Source organism: Lithobates pipiens, unplaced genomic scaffold (genome assembly GCF_037356315.1).
Source record: "Lithobates pipiens isolate NorthernLeopardFrog02 unplaced genomic scaffold, aLitPip1_a1.2 Scaffold_16, whole genome shotgun sequence".
NCBI lineage: Eukaryota > Metazoa > Chordata > Amphibia > Anura > Ranidae > Lithobates > Lithobates pipiens.
Genome location: NW_027507748.1, coordinates 430,723,122 through 430,738,486, shown reverse-complemented (window position 1 = coordinate 430,738,486; position 15,365 = coordinate 430,723,122). Strand labels below are relative to the sequence as shown.

Here is a 15,365-nt window from a genome sequence, read left to right as displayed (position 1 = left end):
CCCGTATGGGATGGTTTTCTTAACAAGAGCCTGGAAGGACTGAAGTAACCAAGAGAATCCGGTCTTGTGGATATCGCCAAGCAGGCTGAGAGATCCAGGTATCCTATCAGTGTTCTACCGCCTAGTTTCCCTACATGTTCTGCAACAACATCTGTGACAAAGACTTTGTTCCTGAGTAAGCACCTTGTTGGCTGCTAGGCCTTCTGAGAGAGGGACTGTCCAGTGTTCATCCAGCTGCAAATGGCTATTCTCTGGATGCAGTCAAAGTAAGCAAGTTCTTTTAACGTTTTTGGACTTTGACATTGAGAGAACCTGAACTTCCTTTCCAACCCTCTAATCCCAAGTTGAAAGACTGTTCAATAGTTTGAGTTTTTGCAAATAAAATTCATTCAAGTGGATCTATTGTCAGTCTCAAGTTACTGGGCCATCTACCACGGGACATCCCCTAGACGTGCAACAAAGAGAACTGAAGGTAACGGTAAGCCCAAAAATAACCAGCAGCTCCTTCGGGGGTTAGTGCTACATAAAGGGTATGCATGATAGATAAAAAGGAGGGACTATTTTTAGGAATAGTTATAGTTAGTCTTTACTACCACTTTAAGGTTTTAAAAATCTAGCAAAATGATTTATTCATTAATTATGTGCAAGTGTTTCTTTATTGCTTTCCAAGTGACCAAGTTTTTCTTTAGGATTTACATATACTTGTGCATTTTTTTTTATATATAATATTTAGATTCTGCAAACCAATTATTCCCCTTTGCTTTTTCTGTTCCACTTTATAGTAAAGTTGAACCACTTATAAAAAGCTTTCTCTTAACACCTTCATTTTTTTGGGGGTCAACGCTGAATTGGTTTTAATGTAATTGAAAGCTAATTCAATTTCATTTTTTTAAGCAAACAAATTGATTCAGAGTATAGTCTCACCTCATTTAAATGCAATTTTGCTTTACTTGAATTTAGCATGCAGAATCATTATCTTCTTCTTCACCGAGGTTTATTTACTAAGGACCTGTTTATAAAAGTGGGCACCCTTTATGATGTGTATAATGAGCGTGTGCTGATGTGCATGTGCACCTGGAGTGCAAGGTGCTGTAACAGTCCATTGCAGTGTTTACTTTTTTAACTGTATTTAACACTAACAGAAAAATTATTTGAATGTACACCAACATGTTGTTATGCATTGCCATTGCTTTGCACTGCATAAAAATGCAGACATGCTGCATTTCTATGCAATGAAGTCTAAGGCATCTAGCTGATCAACATGGCTCAGCACACCTGGTGTGAATGAACCCCTTTCACATTGTGCCGCCCCGGACTTAAGAGGTAATACTGCACTTTACGTTTTTTTTTAGTGACGCTATTCACCCACTAGCGGGGTGGTTTTAACCCCCGCAGCAGCATTTTGCCGGTGGTATGACAGTGCTGCCCCATTGATTTCAAAGGGAAGGAGCGGTGATCTCACTGCTTCTTCACCGCTCCAAAGAAGCTGCTGGCAGTACTTTTTCTGATGCCCTGCCAGCACAAAGCTTCAGTGTGAAAGCCCTCGAATGCATATTTTCTTCTGCTGTTCTTATAGGGTGGCTATGTTTGTTCTCCATTCCCCCTTGTGTGTGTGAGATTGTAGCTACCCTTTCCCTGAGATGGACTATACATCTATGTGCAGACACAAGCAGCTCTACAAGATTTGTAGTACACATAGAGCAGAACATGTGACCTGAAATAGCCGCACTGAAAACGCTACACAAGTAGTGATGGGGTGCATCAACGGAGGATCAGTTGCATGCACAGGACAACAAAGTAGCCTAAGAGCAATGATAAAAGCATTGCCAAGGTATATTGTACTTGATATTTTAGAACAATTGATGTAAAAAAAATATAGTTTAATATTAATAATAATAAATATGTTTAAGCTGTGTTGACTTTATTAACCAATCACGTAAAAAAGGACATTTTTTTTGCACACAAATGGTGGATCAGAGAGAACTCAGCTTCCTCTTCTTTATTAAACTCAGAAAAAAATCACTTTTTTGTTAGAGCATGATTATTTAATTAAAGTGAACACAGTTTCACCTTACTTATTAAGCTCAGTGTATAAGTCACTATGGGGTCTACTAAAGGCACATGGACTGTTCACTTTACAAGGTAAGTTGCACTTTGCAAGGGAATTTTCCGCAGAGCTTTGTAAATGTGGTGAAGTTCTGCTGACTTCCATCATCCAGTCAAGTGAAAGCAAAAATGCAATTTTTTATTTCATTTAACATGATTGTGCAAAGTGAAATTTCACCACATTCATCAAGCTCTGGTGAAATTTCCTTGTGAAGTGCAACTTCCCTTGCAACGTGAACAGCCATTTTGAATTTAGTAAATTAACCCCTATAAGTTTCCACCAGTACAGTAGAACTGTTGAAAAATATTTGTAATGTTCATCATTTTTTTGTGCAGCAAAAATATTTTATGGGTATACTTGTAGTCTACTACTATATAGTAAGATAAGAAGTGGTACAAAAAAAATAAAGGACCTAAAACAATCAATTATTATTCTACAAACGTTTCAATTTTAATTTGTCTTTTTAAAATATACAAAAATCTGATTAGTTGAAGTGATTTTTAACTCATTACCTAGAAGAGATATCTAGATAAGATTGACTTCCAGTCCACCTCGGGACCCCTATCTGCAGAGTAGTGAAGCGGACACACTAATGAGGTGTTTGACTGCTTTCCATTTAAGTTCCAGGAGAGAAGCTTTACAGTACCTGCAGAGAAGTTGTTAACAAGCTGACGTCCCTTGTGGCAACATGGGATTGCTAGAGTTTCTAAAGAGAGCTCGGAGTCATGCTGATATGTGTCTTGCGTTGCAGTGACAAATTGGCAGATCAACCCCCCTCTGCCGCAGAAAGGAGCAGACAATTTTCTACATGTCCACAGCAATAATGGCCATTCATTCAGAGTGATATTGCATCTGAATGAGGACGTAAACATCTTGGTTATATTTTTTATGCCTAGGTGATGCTTTACATGCAGGGAACGCACGGTGCTACTCTACTGCTCTCACTATTGATATAGTTTTATTGATTATGATGCAAATGTAATGAGCCCTACTTGGCACATGCACATGCACGTTTTTGCTTAGTCTCTTTCCAGTGCCTGTTTTTCAATATGTTTTTTAAACAGAAAAATCATATCTATACACCTCTTTCTACCCTATGTGAGGGGTAGACCCATTTTTCAATGACATAAAAAGCACTCCATAAATTGTAATGCTCTGTACACACGACTGGACTTTCCGGCAGACTAGGTCCGAAAGGGATTAGTACATCAGACAATCCGATCATGTGTGGGCTAGTCCGATCGTTTTTTGGAAAAAAAAATCAGATGGACTTAGAAATAGAACATGTTTCAAATCTATCCGACTGACTCAATTCCGACGGACTAAAATCTGGAAAACCGTTCATCTGTGTGCTGGTCTGATGGATCAAATACGACACAAGGGAAGCTATTGGCTACTGGCTATTGAACTTCCTTGTTTAGTCCCGTTTATGTCATCACATTCAAAACGAATGGACTTAGTCCGTTCATGTGTGGCCAAGTCCATTTCATTCAGAAAGTCCGTCGGACCTCTCTCGAAAGTTCGTTGGGAAGACTGTCAGACCTAGTCTGCTGGAAAGTCCAGTCGTGTGTACGCGTCAGTCGTTTTTCTAGAAGTAAGAACTAACATTATAAAAGCGTAACTTCACATTTGTGGAGAAAAATCATTCCCCTCCGGGTAATCTATGTACATTGCAAGGATTATAGCAAACTTTGTTGCAGATTCCTACATTTTGTTTTTCTGAAGAAATCACTGTGTGTTACACCTTTGTGTCTTTGTGATGAGTAGATCTAATGGAAGTGGTTTTATAATTATCAGTCAGCTGTGCAAATGCAGAGCACTAATGAGGAAAGCTGCTGGGCCTGCATCCCTTTAGGCCTCATGTACACTGCTGCTGGTAAACGGACGTTTAGCAGCAGTTGGGCATTTTTTTCAACTGCTCCTGAACTCTTCTCTATGTTATCTTATCAGTACATGTACACAGGTTTGTTTATAGTCGTTTCTAGGCAGTTACGTTTAGAGGCTTTTTTTTAACCCAAAAAAATGCATTCAGAACCTGTGTTTAGAGGCATTTCAAATGCCAAACATGCTAAACGTGGTAACGCACTTTTAGCCACGTTTTGTTTACAGGCAAAAAAGGAAAAATTTATTTTTTCAAACGCTTCTAAATGCAAACGCGGCATGTAAACACGGCAAAACGGACGTTTTAAATGTGGGTTATTATCTGTCAAGTTAAATTGTTCAGGAGAGGTTGCAAAAACGTCCCCTGTACATTAAGCCTTAGATGTGTTCCTTTTGAAAGTATCTCACCAAAAATTAAATTTTTGTTGCAGGGGATGCCTGAAATCTGACATGTATCTTAGGCAGACTTCTGGGAAAATTAGTGAGCCAATCACACAAGCAGGAATGATTGGCTCACCAATTTTCCCAGAAGTCTGCCTAAGATACAAGTCAGATTTCAGGCATCCCCTGCAACAAAAATTTCATTTTTGCTGAGATACTTTTAAAAGGAACACATCTAAATGGATGCAGACCCTGCAGATTTCCTCATTAGTGCTCTGCAGCTGCGTAGCTGACTGATAATTATGAAACCACTTCCTTTAGACCCACTCAGTACAGAGGCACAGAGGAGCAAGAAGTGATTTCTTCAGAATAACAAAAGGTAGGAATCTACAACAAAGTTTGTTATAATCACCTGAAGGGGGATGGTTCTTTTTTTCAACAACAGTGGAGTTTTGCTTTAAAGTTAATTAACATTTGCTTTACAGTTAGATTCTGTAGGAAGTGTTGCCACCTTCTAGTTAAGAGCTGTTACACTGTATGCATATGTATATATAGTAAGCCATTTTCTTTAATTAAAACTGTGGTTATCTGGCCAGTTGATCTTAGAAAATACGGAGGACGTCCTCTTTTTGTTCACAATTTATAGCCAAAGCTGATTCAATGATGATAATAGAGAGGGGGCTTTTATCATTCATGATTACCTATCAGAGTTTTATTTGATTCAGGACTATTGGAATGGCCGCCTACAAAAAGTAGATGTATTTTTGATTCACAGAGTATATTATCTCAAGGAGTATGTTAAAAAATAATTAGCATTTCCATGAATTTCAGTTAGTGTTAGGCACATTATTTAAAAAATAAAAAATAAAATAGTATATATGGCAGGAGGACCAAAATGCATATTTTTTATTTACTGTATTTTTTTAATTTAGAAAATTGTAAAATTAATTCTGAAACATACCTTTCATGTGCTTTATTGAAACACTAACATTGCCACATACACAAGTCTCTAATTGTTTTCTAACCTGCAACAGTGGAGTAAAGCTATATGTATCTCCATAACATATAGTATGTCTATGTATTGAAATGAAACATTTCTTCAAGTCATGGATTTACATTGTATTGAGTGAATGGTTTTATATTGCGTACTTATCAAACACATTTTACAACCTGATCATGTTTAAAATCAAAATAATTGTCTTTAACACTAAAATTAAAGAATTTCTTTTTGCTCCTTTTTGTACTTTACTCATAGGGAATGCAGTTTATATTTTCTGGCAGTATATATTTATTTGTGCTGTTTCATTTACTCTCTTTACGCAGGATTCTGCAACATTTGGTACTTCGGCTGGAGCAGGAGCTTCAAGTCCCAAGACAAGTACACTTAATGGAGAACAAGGGACCTCAGCAAAGGTTCAATTACCACTTAATGTGTAAGTTACAGCACAAAAGCTTTGAAAAGATCCATAGAAATAGGGATGATGTACAATCACACTATGGCAGAGGTATAGCTGAATGAATAAATTAGCTGAGGATTCATATATGATCGGAGGCACAGGTAAGAGGATGAAATGCATTTTAATTCATTTAACATTTTCCTTGTGTACTAATATCACAATATTTGTAGTCTGTAAATGGCACTTACAGCTCGGTGAGAGTTTACATTTTCAAAGGATAGGCACATTTTTTCCATATTTTTTCCATATTGTACACTGCTGCATCTACTTCAGTTGCATTTTCTGATGTTGCTGCCTACATGTTTGTACTCCTTCCACTCAATGCAGCTGTCAGGTGCACATCCTCTAGACTTCCAGGAATGTTAATTCTCTGCCATACAACAGTGAGACACAACTTTGGGGGTTAATTGCCTAAAGGAGCAGGATTGATATAATAAATATGAACTGATTTTATTACATCCGTTTCAATCATTATTTTTGTTAACTGCAAACATTACAAAATAAAAATATCTTTTTTTTTATATTTCAATTTTATTTTATTTTATTGAACTTTTTTGTTTTTTGTTTTTTACAAAAAACAGGATGGGATTTGTAGCCAAGTTTCTACATAGATGGATAACAACCCATATAAGAAAACATAATAGCGCATGCAAACCATAAGAATACATTTAAAGTGGAAGTCCATGCTAAAACTAAAATGCCTGCATCTATAGACACCCACAATCTTAAAGCCTCATAAACACGATCGGACTTTGTACAAACTTTCCTGTGGATTTTTGTACAAAGGTAGTCAGCCGAGAACTTGTATTGCATATACACGGCAAGACTTTTTCAGCCAACTTTCACCAAATCACGTGTTTTTTCTGCTCTTTATCGCCACCTTTGGTCAACTTCTGTATTGTCTGATCTTTTGCATTGGTTCTGAGCATGCGTGTTTGTACTTTGTACAAAAGTCCTATGGTTTTCTGTACATACGATCAGACTTTGCTCAATCGGACTTTTGTTGCCAGAAAGTTTGTCCATTCGCACAGCTAACAAAAGTCAGATGAAAACCAAAAAAGTTTGTCCGATGGAGCATACACAGGGTTGGATGTTGCTCCAAAACAGCTAATTTGCATGTTTGTTGTCAAAAAGTCTGATCGTGTGTACGGGCCTTAACACTAACCTATTTAGCCTTGTAAAGAAAAAAATCTGTATTTATGCCTTTTCTGAAGCTGATCCGACCTGATCCCACACTGAGCTGTCAGCTGCGGCTCTGCTGTGGAGGCGGGTGCAGAGGACACGTCTGACAACGGAAGCCCCATAATAACTCTATAGGTGACGTCACTCCTCGTTCATTTCACAGCCGTTGTCGGCTGTGTCCTTCCGCCGCTGGAGATCGGGTCGGATCGGTTTTAGAAAACGTATGTATATTAATTTATTCTTTACAGGGCCAGATAGGTTTGTGTTAGATCGTGGGTGTATATAGACGCAGGGATTTCGTTTTTTTAGCAAGGACTTCCACTTTAAATCAAAAGTCACACTGGCACAACAGATGCATACAGTTGTAACAGGGGCAAATACATTTTGAGGTGTCTTGTATGGTGTTGGATCAGTAAGAGCCTGTGACCATGTCATTCTAAAATATAGAAATGTTTTTACTTCCTCTCTTACATCTGTCTAGTTAATAATAACCTTTAAAAATGCACACGTGTGTTATTAGCTAAAGGTAAAGTGCAAAGTACAAATAAGCATTTGTCCTTGCAAAACTTGTAAGATTTTGTTATTTTTTTTAACTGACATTTTAATTAACATCAAGTCATTTGGTTAGTAAGCAAGTAAGAAGTAGGTGTGCCATAATGGTACAGGAAACTGACTACAGGAAAATAGATTTTCTAAAGATTTAAACTGAATTCCAGGCAAAAAGCTAAATACAAAGTATGTGGACTGTTTTAGCTGCCAAAAGATTTGTAATTTTGTTCAGCCAGTCTTGTGATTGAGCCATAGCATCTGACCCCTGCCCTTCAACATGTTAGGGTTGGGAGGACCTATCAGGAGCATAAGCTTCTGGATCATAAGGGCACATGCATAACTCATCACAATAATAAGATGGCAGTCTCCAAAGAGAATTGTAGACTATATAATCATGAAGTAGTCAGTCAAAGAGCAAGTATTTTCCTGGTTAAGGGGCCCGTACACAGGATCAGGAAATCGGACGGAAAATATCGCTTTTGACGTGACTGTACGATAATCTGATCATTGGTACACAGCTTTCAAAAGATGATCAAAACAGTTCATCTGAAATTATCCTAAGGGACAAACATGAACATTTTAATCATACAATACCAGGGGCGTGGCCAACGAGCGGAGCGGATGGACGTGTGAGTGAGAAGCTCCGTTGTACCCTGAGCTAAAAAGGCGAATAACAGCGTTCCCAGCCCTCGTTTTCGGCCGAAATTGGTGCCAGTACCTGCGGGCAACCTCCCTGATGCCATCGAGAAAAAGAAAAGGACATACCAAACCGAGCAAAATGCTGGATTTCTTTGTCCAGCAGAGGCAGAGGCCCGTCCAAGATGGCGGCGGCGCACGAGGCCAGCAGTCACAGCGGGAATGGACGGCCCGTCACACAGAACATGGCGTTCAACAAGCAGCGATACAGGCTTTACACTCTGCCTCCTCCTCTGCATCCACCAGCCCGGCGAAAAGCAAGCAGAGAACAGAGGAGCGCTTGAATGACACAGGGGAGGTGAGTGCTCTTAATTCTTCCTTGGAGGATACCAGAGAGTTACAGGACTCTATTACTGAATTTCCCACATTAAATCAACCTGTGCTGGATACTACTCTAAAGGACATGTTAGTTTCACTAAGGTCCACCTTGCATGCGGATATAATGGCTATCACTCAGCAGTTTAAATCTGAAGTGCATGCAGTAACTAGCAGAGTGTCCCATGTTGAAACGAAAATGGGGGAATTTGCCCAAACCTTTAATGAGCTTGTGGATGCCCACAATGATAGAGAAGAGGACATGGCGGCCATTAAGGCTAAATTAGCGGACCTCGAGGACCGCTCACGGCGCAATAATATCAGAATCCGTGGGATACCAGAAACTGTGCAGCTTCAGGAGTTGCGGGAGTTTTTTATCAATTTAATGAAAGCTGCGCTTCCAGACATTCCTGTGGAAGAATTAGTGGTGGACCGCATTCATAGGTTGCCCAGACCTAAGAGCATTCCCTCGCACCTGCCCAGAGATACGATAGTGAGGATTCACTTCTATCATATCAAAGAGAATTTCGTCCGAGTGACAAGAAAACGGGAGGAACTACCTCCGGAATTCAAAGAACTGTCTTTTTTCGCCGACTTTTCGGCGTACACTATGCAACGGCGTAAACAACTGGTCACCATAACGAAACCTCTAAATAACCATCGAATCCCATACAGATGGATATATCCGGCCAAGCTGCTAATCACATTTGAAGGGAAGTCGCATGTCGTGGCCAAGGTCGCAGAGGGCATCCGCCTCCTGGAAGAGTGGCAACTTCTATCACCACAAACCGCTGGTCCACCGAGAACGGAATCGCCTCTCTCTACTCGAACAAGTTCAGATGCTGAAACCGGCTGAAAGCATACTTTGACGGTAATACTTCATTCGCCTTTACGCTCAGGAATTGTTCTAAAGAGTTTAAACTTTGTTTTGTTGTTTTTTTGGCTGTTCGTTTTTTTTTTTGAAGAGTGTTATCTCTCCACCGATCGGTTGTCGTCACAGACACCCTCCTTTACCCCCAAGATCTAGCGGCTTTTCGCCAGCACAGATTCCATCGGGAATCGCTACTTTTTATTTTCTTTCTTTTCTATTCCTTTTTTGCATTTTTTTCTTTTTTTTCTTTTTTCTTATTCAGTGCCTAACCTTTTCCAGAATACTGCTGAAGGTATTATTTGTGCATATCATCGAAGGCAAAGTTCTGATCTGATTTGCTTACCTTTTTTTTACTTTCCTTGAAGAGACGTGGCCTAACCTACTTACAGGAGCAATTACGCTGATCCATTAGGTGTTGGAGTCTGGTCCTGATCCCATTCAATATGGCTTTTACCATTTCTTCGCTTAATGTTAAAGGGCTTAATAGCCCCTTCAAACGCCAAATGGCGTGGAAGGAGGCGGACAAACTGCACAGTGACATAATTTGTTTTCAGGAATCTCATTTCAAGACAGGAAACCACCCCTCATTTTCTAATCGCAAGTTTCCACAGGTGTTCTTAGCGAATGGCCCCAAGAAGAAAGCTGGAGTGATCATAGCAGTTAAGAACACTATTCCTTTTCGTCTTATGGACTCTCACCTGGATGGGTCGGGTCGCTTCATTATTCTTATTTGCGAGATTGCCCGAGTGACTTACACTCTAGTAAATGTATATCTCCCGAATTCCAACCAGGGGGGATTCCTACAAAAAATTTTGAAAAAAGTATCAACCATGAAAAAAGGTCATGTAATTATGTGTGGGGATTTTAATGCTGTTATGCACAGTGAAATGGATGTTTCTAACCCGCACATCCGCAAATCACGCAGGCCAACTCTCTCAAAGACTTTTTCATCTGGGGATCTCTTTGACGCGTGGCGGTGCCAACACGCGTCCGAAAAGGACTATACGTTTTTTTCAAGTGTACACCATTCATATTCACGCATTGACAGGTTTCATGTTGACAAATTCTTACTGCAAAAAGTTGTTAAATCTGAGATACATACAATAACTTGGTCAGACCATGCGCCAATTTCAATTAGGGTGGGGGAACGTGGCGTCACGACGAGAGCTAACAGGTGGCGAAATGAGGTATCTGTCATTTCCCAACCTGAGAATGCAAACTACTTAAAGATGGCATTGGCAGAATTTTTCCAGATAAATGCTCCGTCGGTGTCGGATCCCTTTTCCCTTTGGAATACGCACAAGGTGTATATGAGGGGACTATTGATTCAGTTGAGTGCTAAGGTTAGGAGGCAGCGGAAAGAAAGGCTTGATGGTCTACTAGAGAAAATAGAGGCTTTGGAGACTTTAAACAAACAAACCTCAACACCAAAACTTAGGGAAGAACTGTTTGCGGTGCGACAAGAATTGCGTGCATTGCTGGTCTCGCAGCAGGAGAACCGCCTTCGTTTTTTCAATGCTCATAGCTACAGATATGGCAACAAGGCGGGGAAACTGCTAGCGAACCAGCTTCGAGAAAGGTTAGTACAGCAAAAAATCCGCTGCATGGTTAACCCCGTTACGAAGCGTACAGTGCACAACCCTAAGGAAATCGCGGACGCTTTTAGCGACTATTATGAATCTCTTTATAATCTTAAGGATGACCCGGATACGTTCCAGCCATCCGAGCGATCGATTTCGGATTTTCTGAGTTCACTAAACTTACCCAAGATCTCTCAAAGTGATTTAGAGGCGTTGAACGCGCCTTGTACGATTACAGAAATTCAAAAAATCATTGGCAGTATGCCACACAATAAAGCGCCGGGCCCGGATGGTTACTCGGCTGAGTACTATCAACTATTCCAAGGTGAATTATCTCCATATATGCAACAGATCTTTGGGGCCGCAATGTCCGCTGCCTCATTTCCGAGCGAGATGCTTACAGCCTCCATTATTACGTTACCAAAAGAAGGTAAGGATCCCACACTTCCACAAAGTTACAGACCGATATCTTTATTAAACGTAGATATCAAAATCTATGCGAAGCTCATTGCTGGTAGGTTGGCGAGATTACTACCGGGTCTTGTCAACCATGATCAGGTAGGCTTTGTGCTAGGCCGACAGGCTAATGACGCAACTAGAAGATTGATAAATCTAATTTATTTGGCTGAAAAGTCGGGAAGGCCTTCTCTGCTCCTCTCCTTGGATGCAGAGAAGGCCTTCGATAGAATACATTGGGGTTATCTAGCTGAAGTTCTGAAAAAGTTTGGATTGACGGGAAACATTCACCAGGCCATACTAGCTTTATACTCATCCCCATCTGCCTATGTGTACACTGAAGGTATGTTTTCCAAAAAATTCATTATCTCAAACGGCACTAGGCAAGGTTGCCCGTTATCCCCCATTATTTTTGCTTTAGTAATGGAACCCTTTGCCGAAACCATTAGGAAACAGATGGCAGTGCAGGGCATTATCTCCCAGACAACTCACCACAAACTTTCATTGTTTGCGGATGACGTCATTTTGACTCTATCCGATCCTCTTAACTCTATCACGGCAGCGCATAACATTATCGTACAGTTTGGGGAGGCCTCATATTATAAAATAAACGAAAACAAGTCCTGCATTTTAGGCATTGGTGTAGATGATCACGTGAAATCTCAAATTCAAGCAGCCCTCCCATACCCATGGGCCTCCAATTCCATTAAGTACCTGGGCACAAATCTTACTCCTTCAACCAAACAGCTATTTCAAGCTAATTTTCCCCCCTTATTTGAATCACTGCAAATGGATATGAATAGAATTAAGAAACATTATATTACATGGCATGGAAGACTAGCGGCTTACAAAATGTTGCTCCTCCCAAAATTGACATATTTATTTAGGGCTCTTCCTATCCTCATACCTGACCAATTTTTTAAAGCTTTACAAAAACAAATGTTAACATTTATTTGGGCGGGGAAGAGAGCTAGATTTTCTACCACGGTACAGGGCAAGAAGAAATGGGCTGGGGGCCTGGGTGTACCCATATTAAAGGACTACGCTACGGCGGCGGTTCTAGATCAGCTCCGGGGGTAGTTCTCCTCCCGGGAGCTGAAGCCCTGGTGCCAATTGGAACAGGCAGAGATTCGTTATGGGTCACTCCGCTCCCTCCTAATAGCATATAACATTGAACAATTTCACGTTAATAGTGATCTCCCAACTGTGCAGGCTTCCCTTGGGGCTTGGAGGACCCTCCTTGCATCGTACCAAGCCACAAACACATTTACACGGGCTCCTATTCCCGTGGAGTCACTTCTGTGGTTGATCCCGAACTTATCACTGGTCGGGTGGCGACAGAGTGGGATCTCTACGGTTCAGGATCTTATGATAAATAACCGCCCCATGGACTTCCCGACACTTCAAACCAAGTTTCGGCTACCTCGGAATGCATTTCTGCCGTATTGCCAAGTTGTGTCTTGGCTACAAAATAAGAAAACCTCAGGTACTCAATTTATTACGGAAGTGTGGGATTTCTTGACCTCGCCTTTTTCAAAAAATAAGGGTATTTCATTAATGTACGATTTATTAGGTGCGAAATCTCACTTTTTCAGATTCGGTCACCTGGAGAAATGGGAAAAAGACCTAGGTCAGAAATTTACTGAGCTACAATGGTTGCAGGCCTTTAGGACTAATGTTAGTTTTTCGAGATGTGCAAACTATGAGGAACTGGCTGCGAAGATTACGGCAAGATGGCACCTTACCCCTTATATCATAGCCAAATTTTCAGGTGACAGTTCTAGCGAGTGTTGGAGGGGATGTGGCCAGGTGGGGACATTACTACACATGTGGTGGAGATGTCCGCACCTGCGGAGCTTCTGGAATGAGGTATTTAAACTGATTGCCCGTATCACCGGCGTTCTAATTAAGCCCTCCCCAGAAAAAGCCCTACTCAGTATTGGTATGTCGTCTTATCCAGTCCACAAGAGAACAATAGCAATGCATGTTATCTTCGCGGCCAGAACACTGATAGTATATAACTGGAAAACGAAAGACACCCCTAACATATCAGAATTGATTAGGAAAGTGAACATCATCTCAGAATTCGAGAAAATTTTAGCGTATAGAGATGGGTCAATTAAGAAATATCTAAATAACTGGTTTGCTTGGAATGCCTCTGCTAAGAATAGGGCTATGTAAAAGTCTAATATAAGCTGGGCCGTCTCTCAGTATCCTAGATTCTCTTCTTCTTTTGTCTTTACTATTCTATTCTATTCTCTATTATTCTTTTTTCTGCTTTATTCCCATTCTGATTAATCATACAATACCAGAACGTACGATTTTCATTTAATCAGCACAGTTTTTATCCAAAGATACAATACAAATACAATACAACACATTACATCACTTCCACATTTTCGTAACTTTAAAGCGGGGTTCCAGCCTAAAGTGGAACTTCCGCTGATCGGAACCCTCCCCCCCTCCGGTGTCACAATTGGCACCTTACAGGGGGGAGGGGGGTGGAGATACCTGTCAAAGACAGGTATTTACACCCACTTCCGGGCATAGACTCCCATGGGAGTCTATGTCATTTCCTGTCCTGCCACGCTGTCTGCTGGGACACACACGGGTCCCAGTGACAGCGCGGACAATTCCTATTGCGCTGCGCGACTCGCGCATGTGCAGTAGGGAACCGGGAAGTGAAGCCGATTCGCTTCACTTCCTGATTCCCTCACCTAGAATGGTGACGGCAGCAGCCAAGAGCCAAGCGATCGATCGGCCTCGGCTGCCGGCATCGCTGGAACCCGGGACAGGTGAGTGTCCATTTATTAAAAGTCAGCAGCTGTAGTATTTATAGCTGCTGGCTTTTAATATTTTTTTTTAGGTGGAATCCCTCTTTAATAACCTCTTATTTTTTGATATAGAGACTAGCATGCAAAAAAAAAGGATGATAATTTGTCTGATAATCTAATTTTGTGTACCAGGCTTTACATAGGATAAACAATGCTAGAAGTACAAACCTGTGTAACCCATCACTAAGATAACTAGACTCTGCTGCCCTGTACACACAGTCGGACTTTCCGAAGGAAAATGTGCAATCGGATCTTGTTGTCGGAAAATCCGATCGTGTGTGGGCTCCATCTGAACTTTTCCCATCAGAATTTCCGACACATGAAATTTTCGGACAACAAAATCCGATAGTTTAAATTCTGATCGTGTGTAGACAATTCCAACTGACAAAGTGCTACGCATGCTCAGAATATATTACGAGACAAAAGCTATTGGCTACTGGCCTCTTTATAGTCCCGTCGTATGTGATGTACGTCACCTCATTCTGAACGATCGGATTTTCCGACAACTTTGTGCCACCGTGTGTATGCAAGACAAGTTTGGTCCAAAATCCGTCAGAAAAAATCTGATGGATTTTGTGGTCAGAATGTCCGACCGTGTGTACAGGGCATGCCACTACACTCATGCTTGCAGCCACCATTCTGATGTTCTGATGACATTTGGAGATAATGGGTCGCAGAAGGTGCAGCCTTGACCCCTCTACATGCATTCCTAAAGGTTGCAAGGGGTCAATGCTGCCCCCCCAAAGAATATAGAACATTGCTCCTCCTTCCTTTGTGATGCTGGGACTGTTAATGTAGGTGTCACCCAATGCTTTAGGATGAAGAAATAAAACTGCAGAATGCAAGAAATGGCACTGGAATACAGTGCAGGTAAGTATGTTAAACAGGCCCATATCAAGCCTAGGTTAAAATGCAGATAGTTGTCATGTGAAACACATTTCATATATAAAGCGGAGGTCCGGCCGTTTCTATTTTTTTTTTTTTTAAAGTCAGCAACTACAAACACTGTAGCTGCTGACTTTTAATAAGGGCACTTACCTGTCCAGCAAGCCCACG

At 40.9% G+C, this 15,365-nt stretch overlaps 1 protein-coding gene across 2 annotated transcripts in view; it reads left to right on the top strand.

Moving 5' to 3' along the window:
* The window catches only part of SH3RF3 (SH3 domain containing ring finger 3), a 609,268-nt gene that overhangs the window by 493,027 nt on the left and 100,876 nt on the right, over positions 1-15,365 (top strand). For both annotated transcript variants that reach the window (XM_077482583.1, XM_077482584.1), the window contains one exon: positions 5,693-5,802. In XM_077482583.1, coding sequence (XP_077338709.1) covers positions 5,693-5,802 — 110 coding nt within the window. The remainder of the gene's footprint in view (positions 1-5,692; positions 5,803-15,365) is intronic.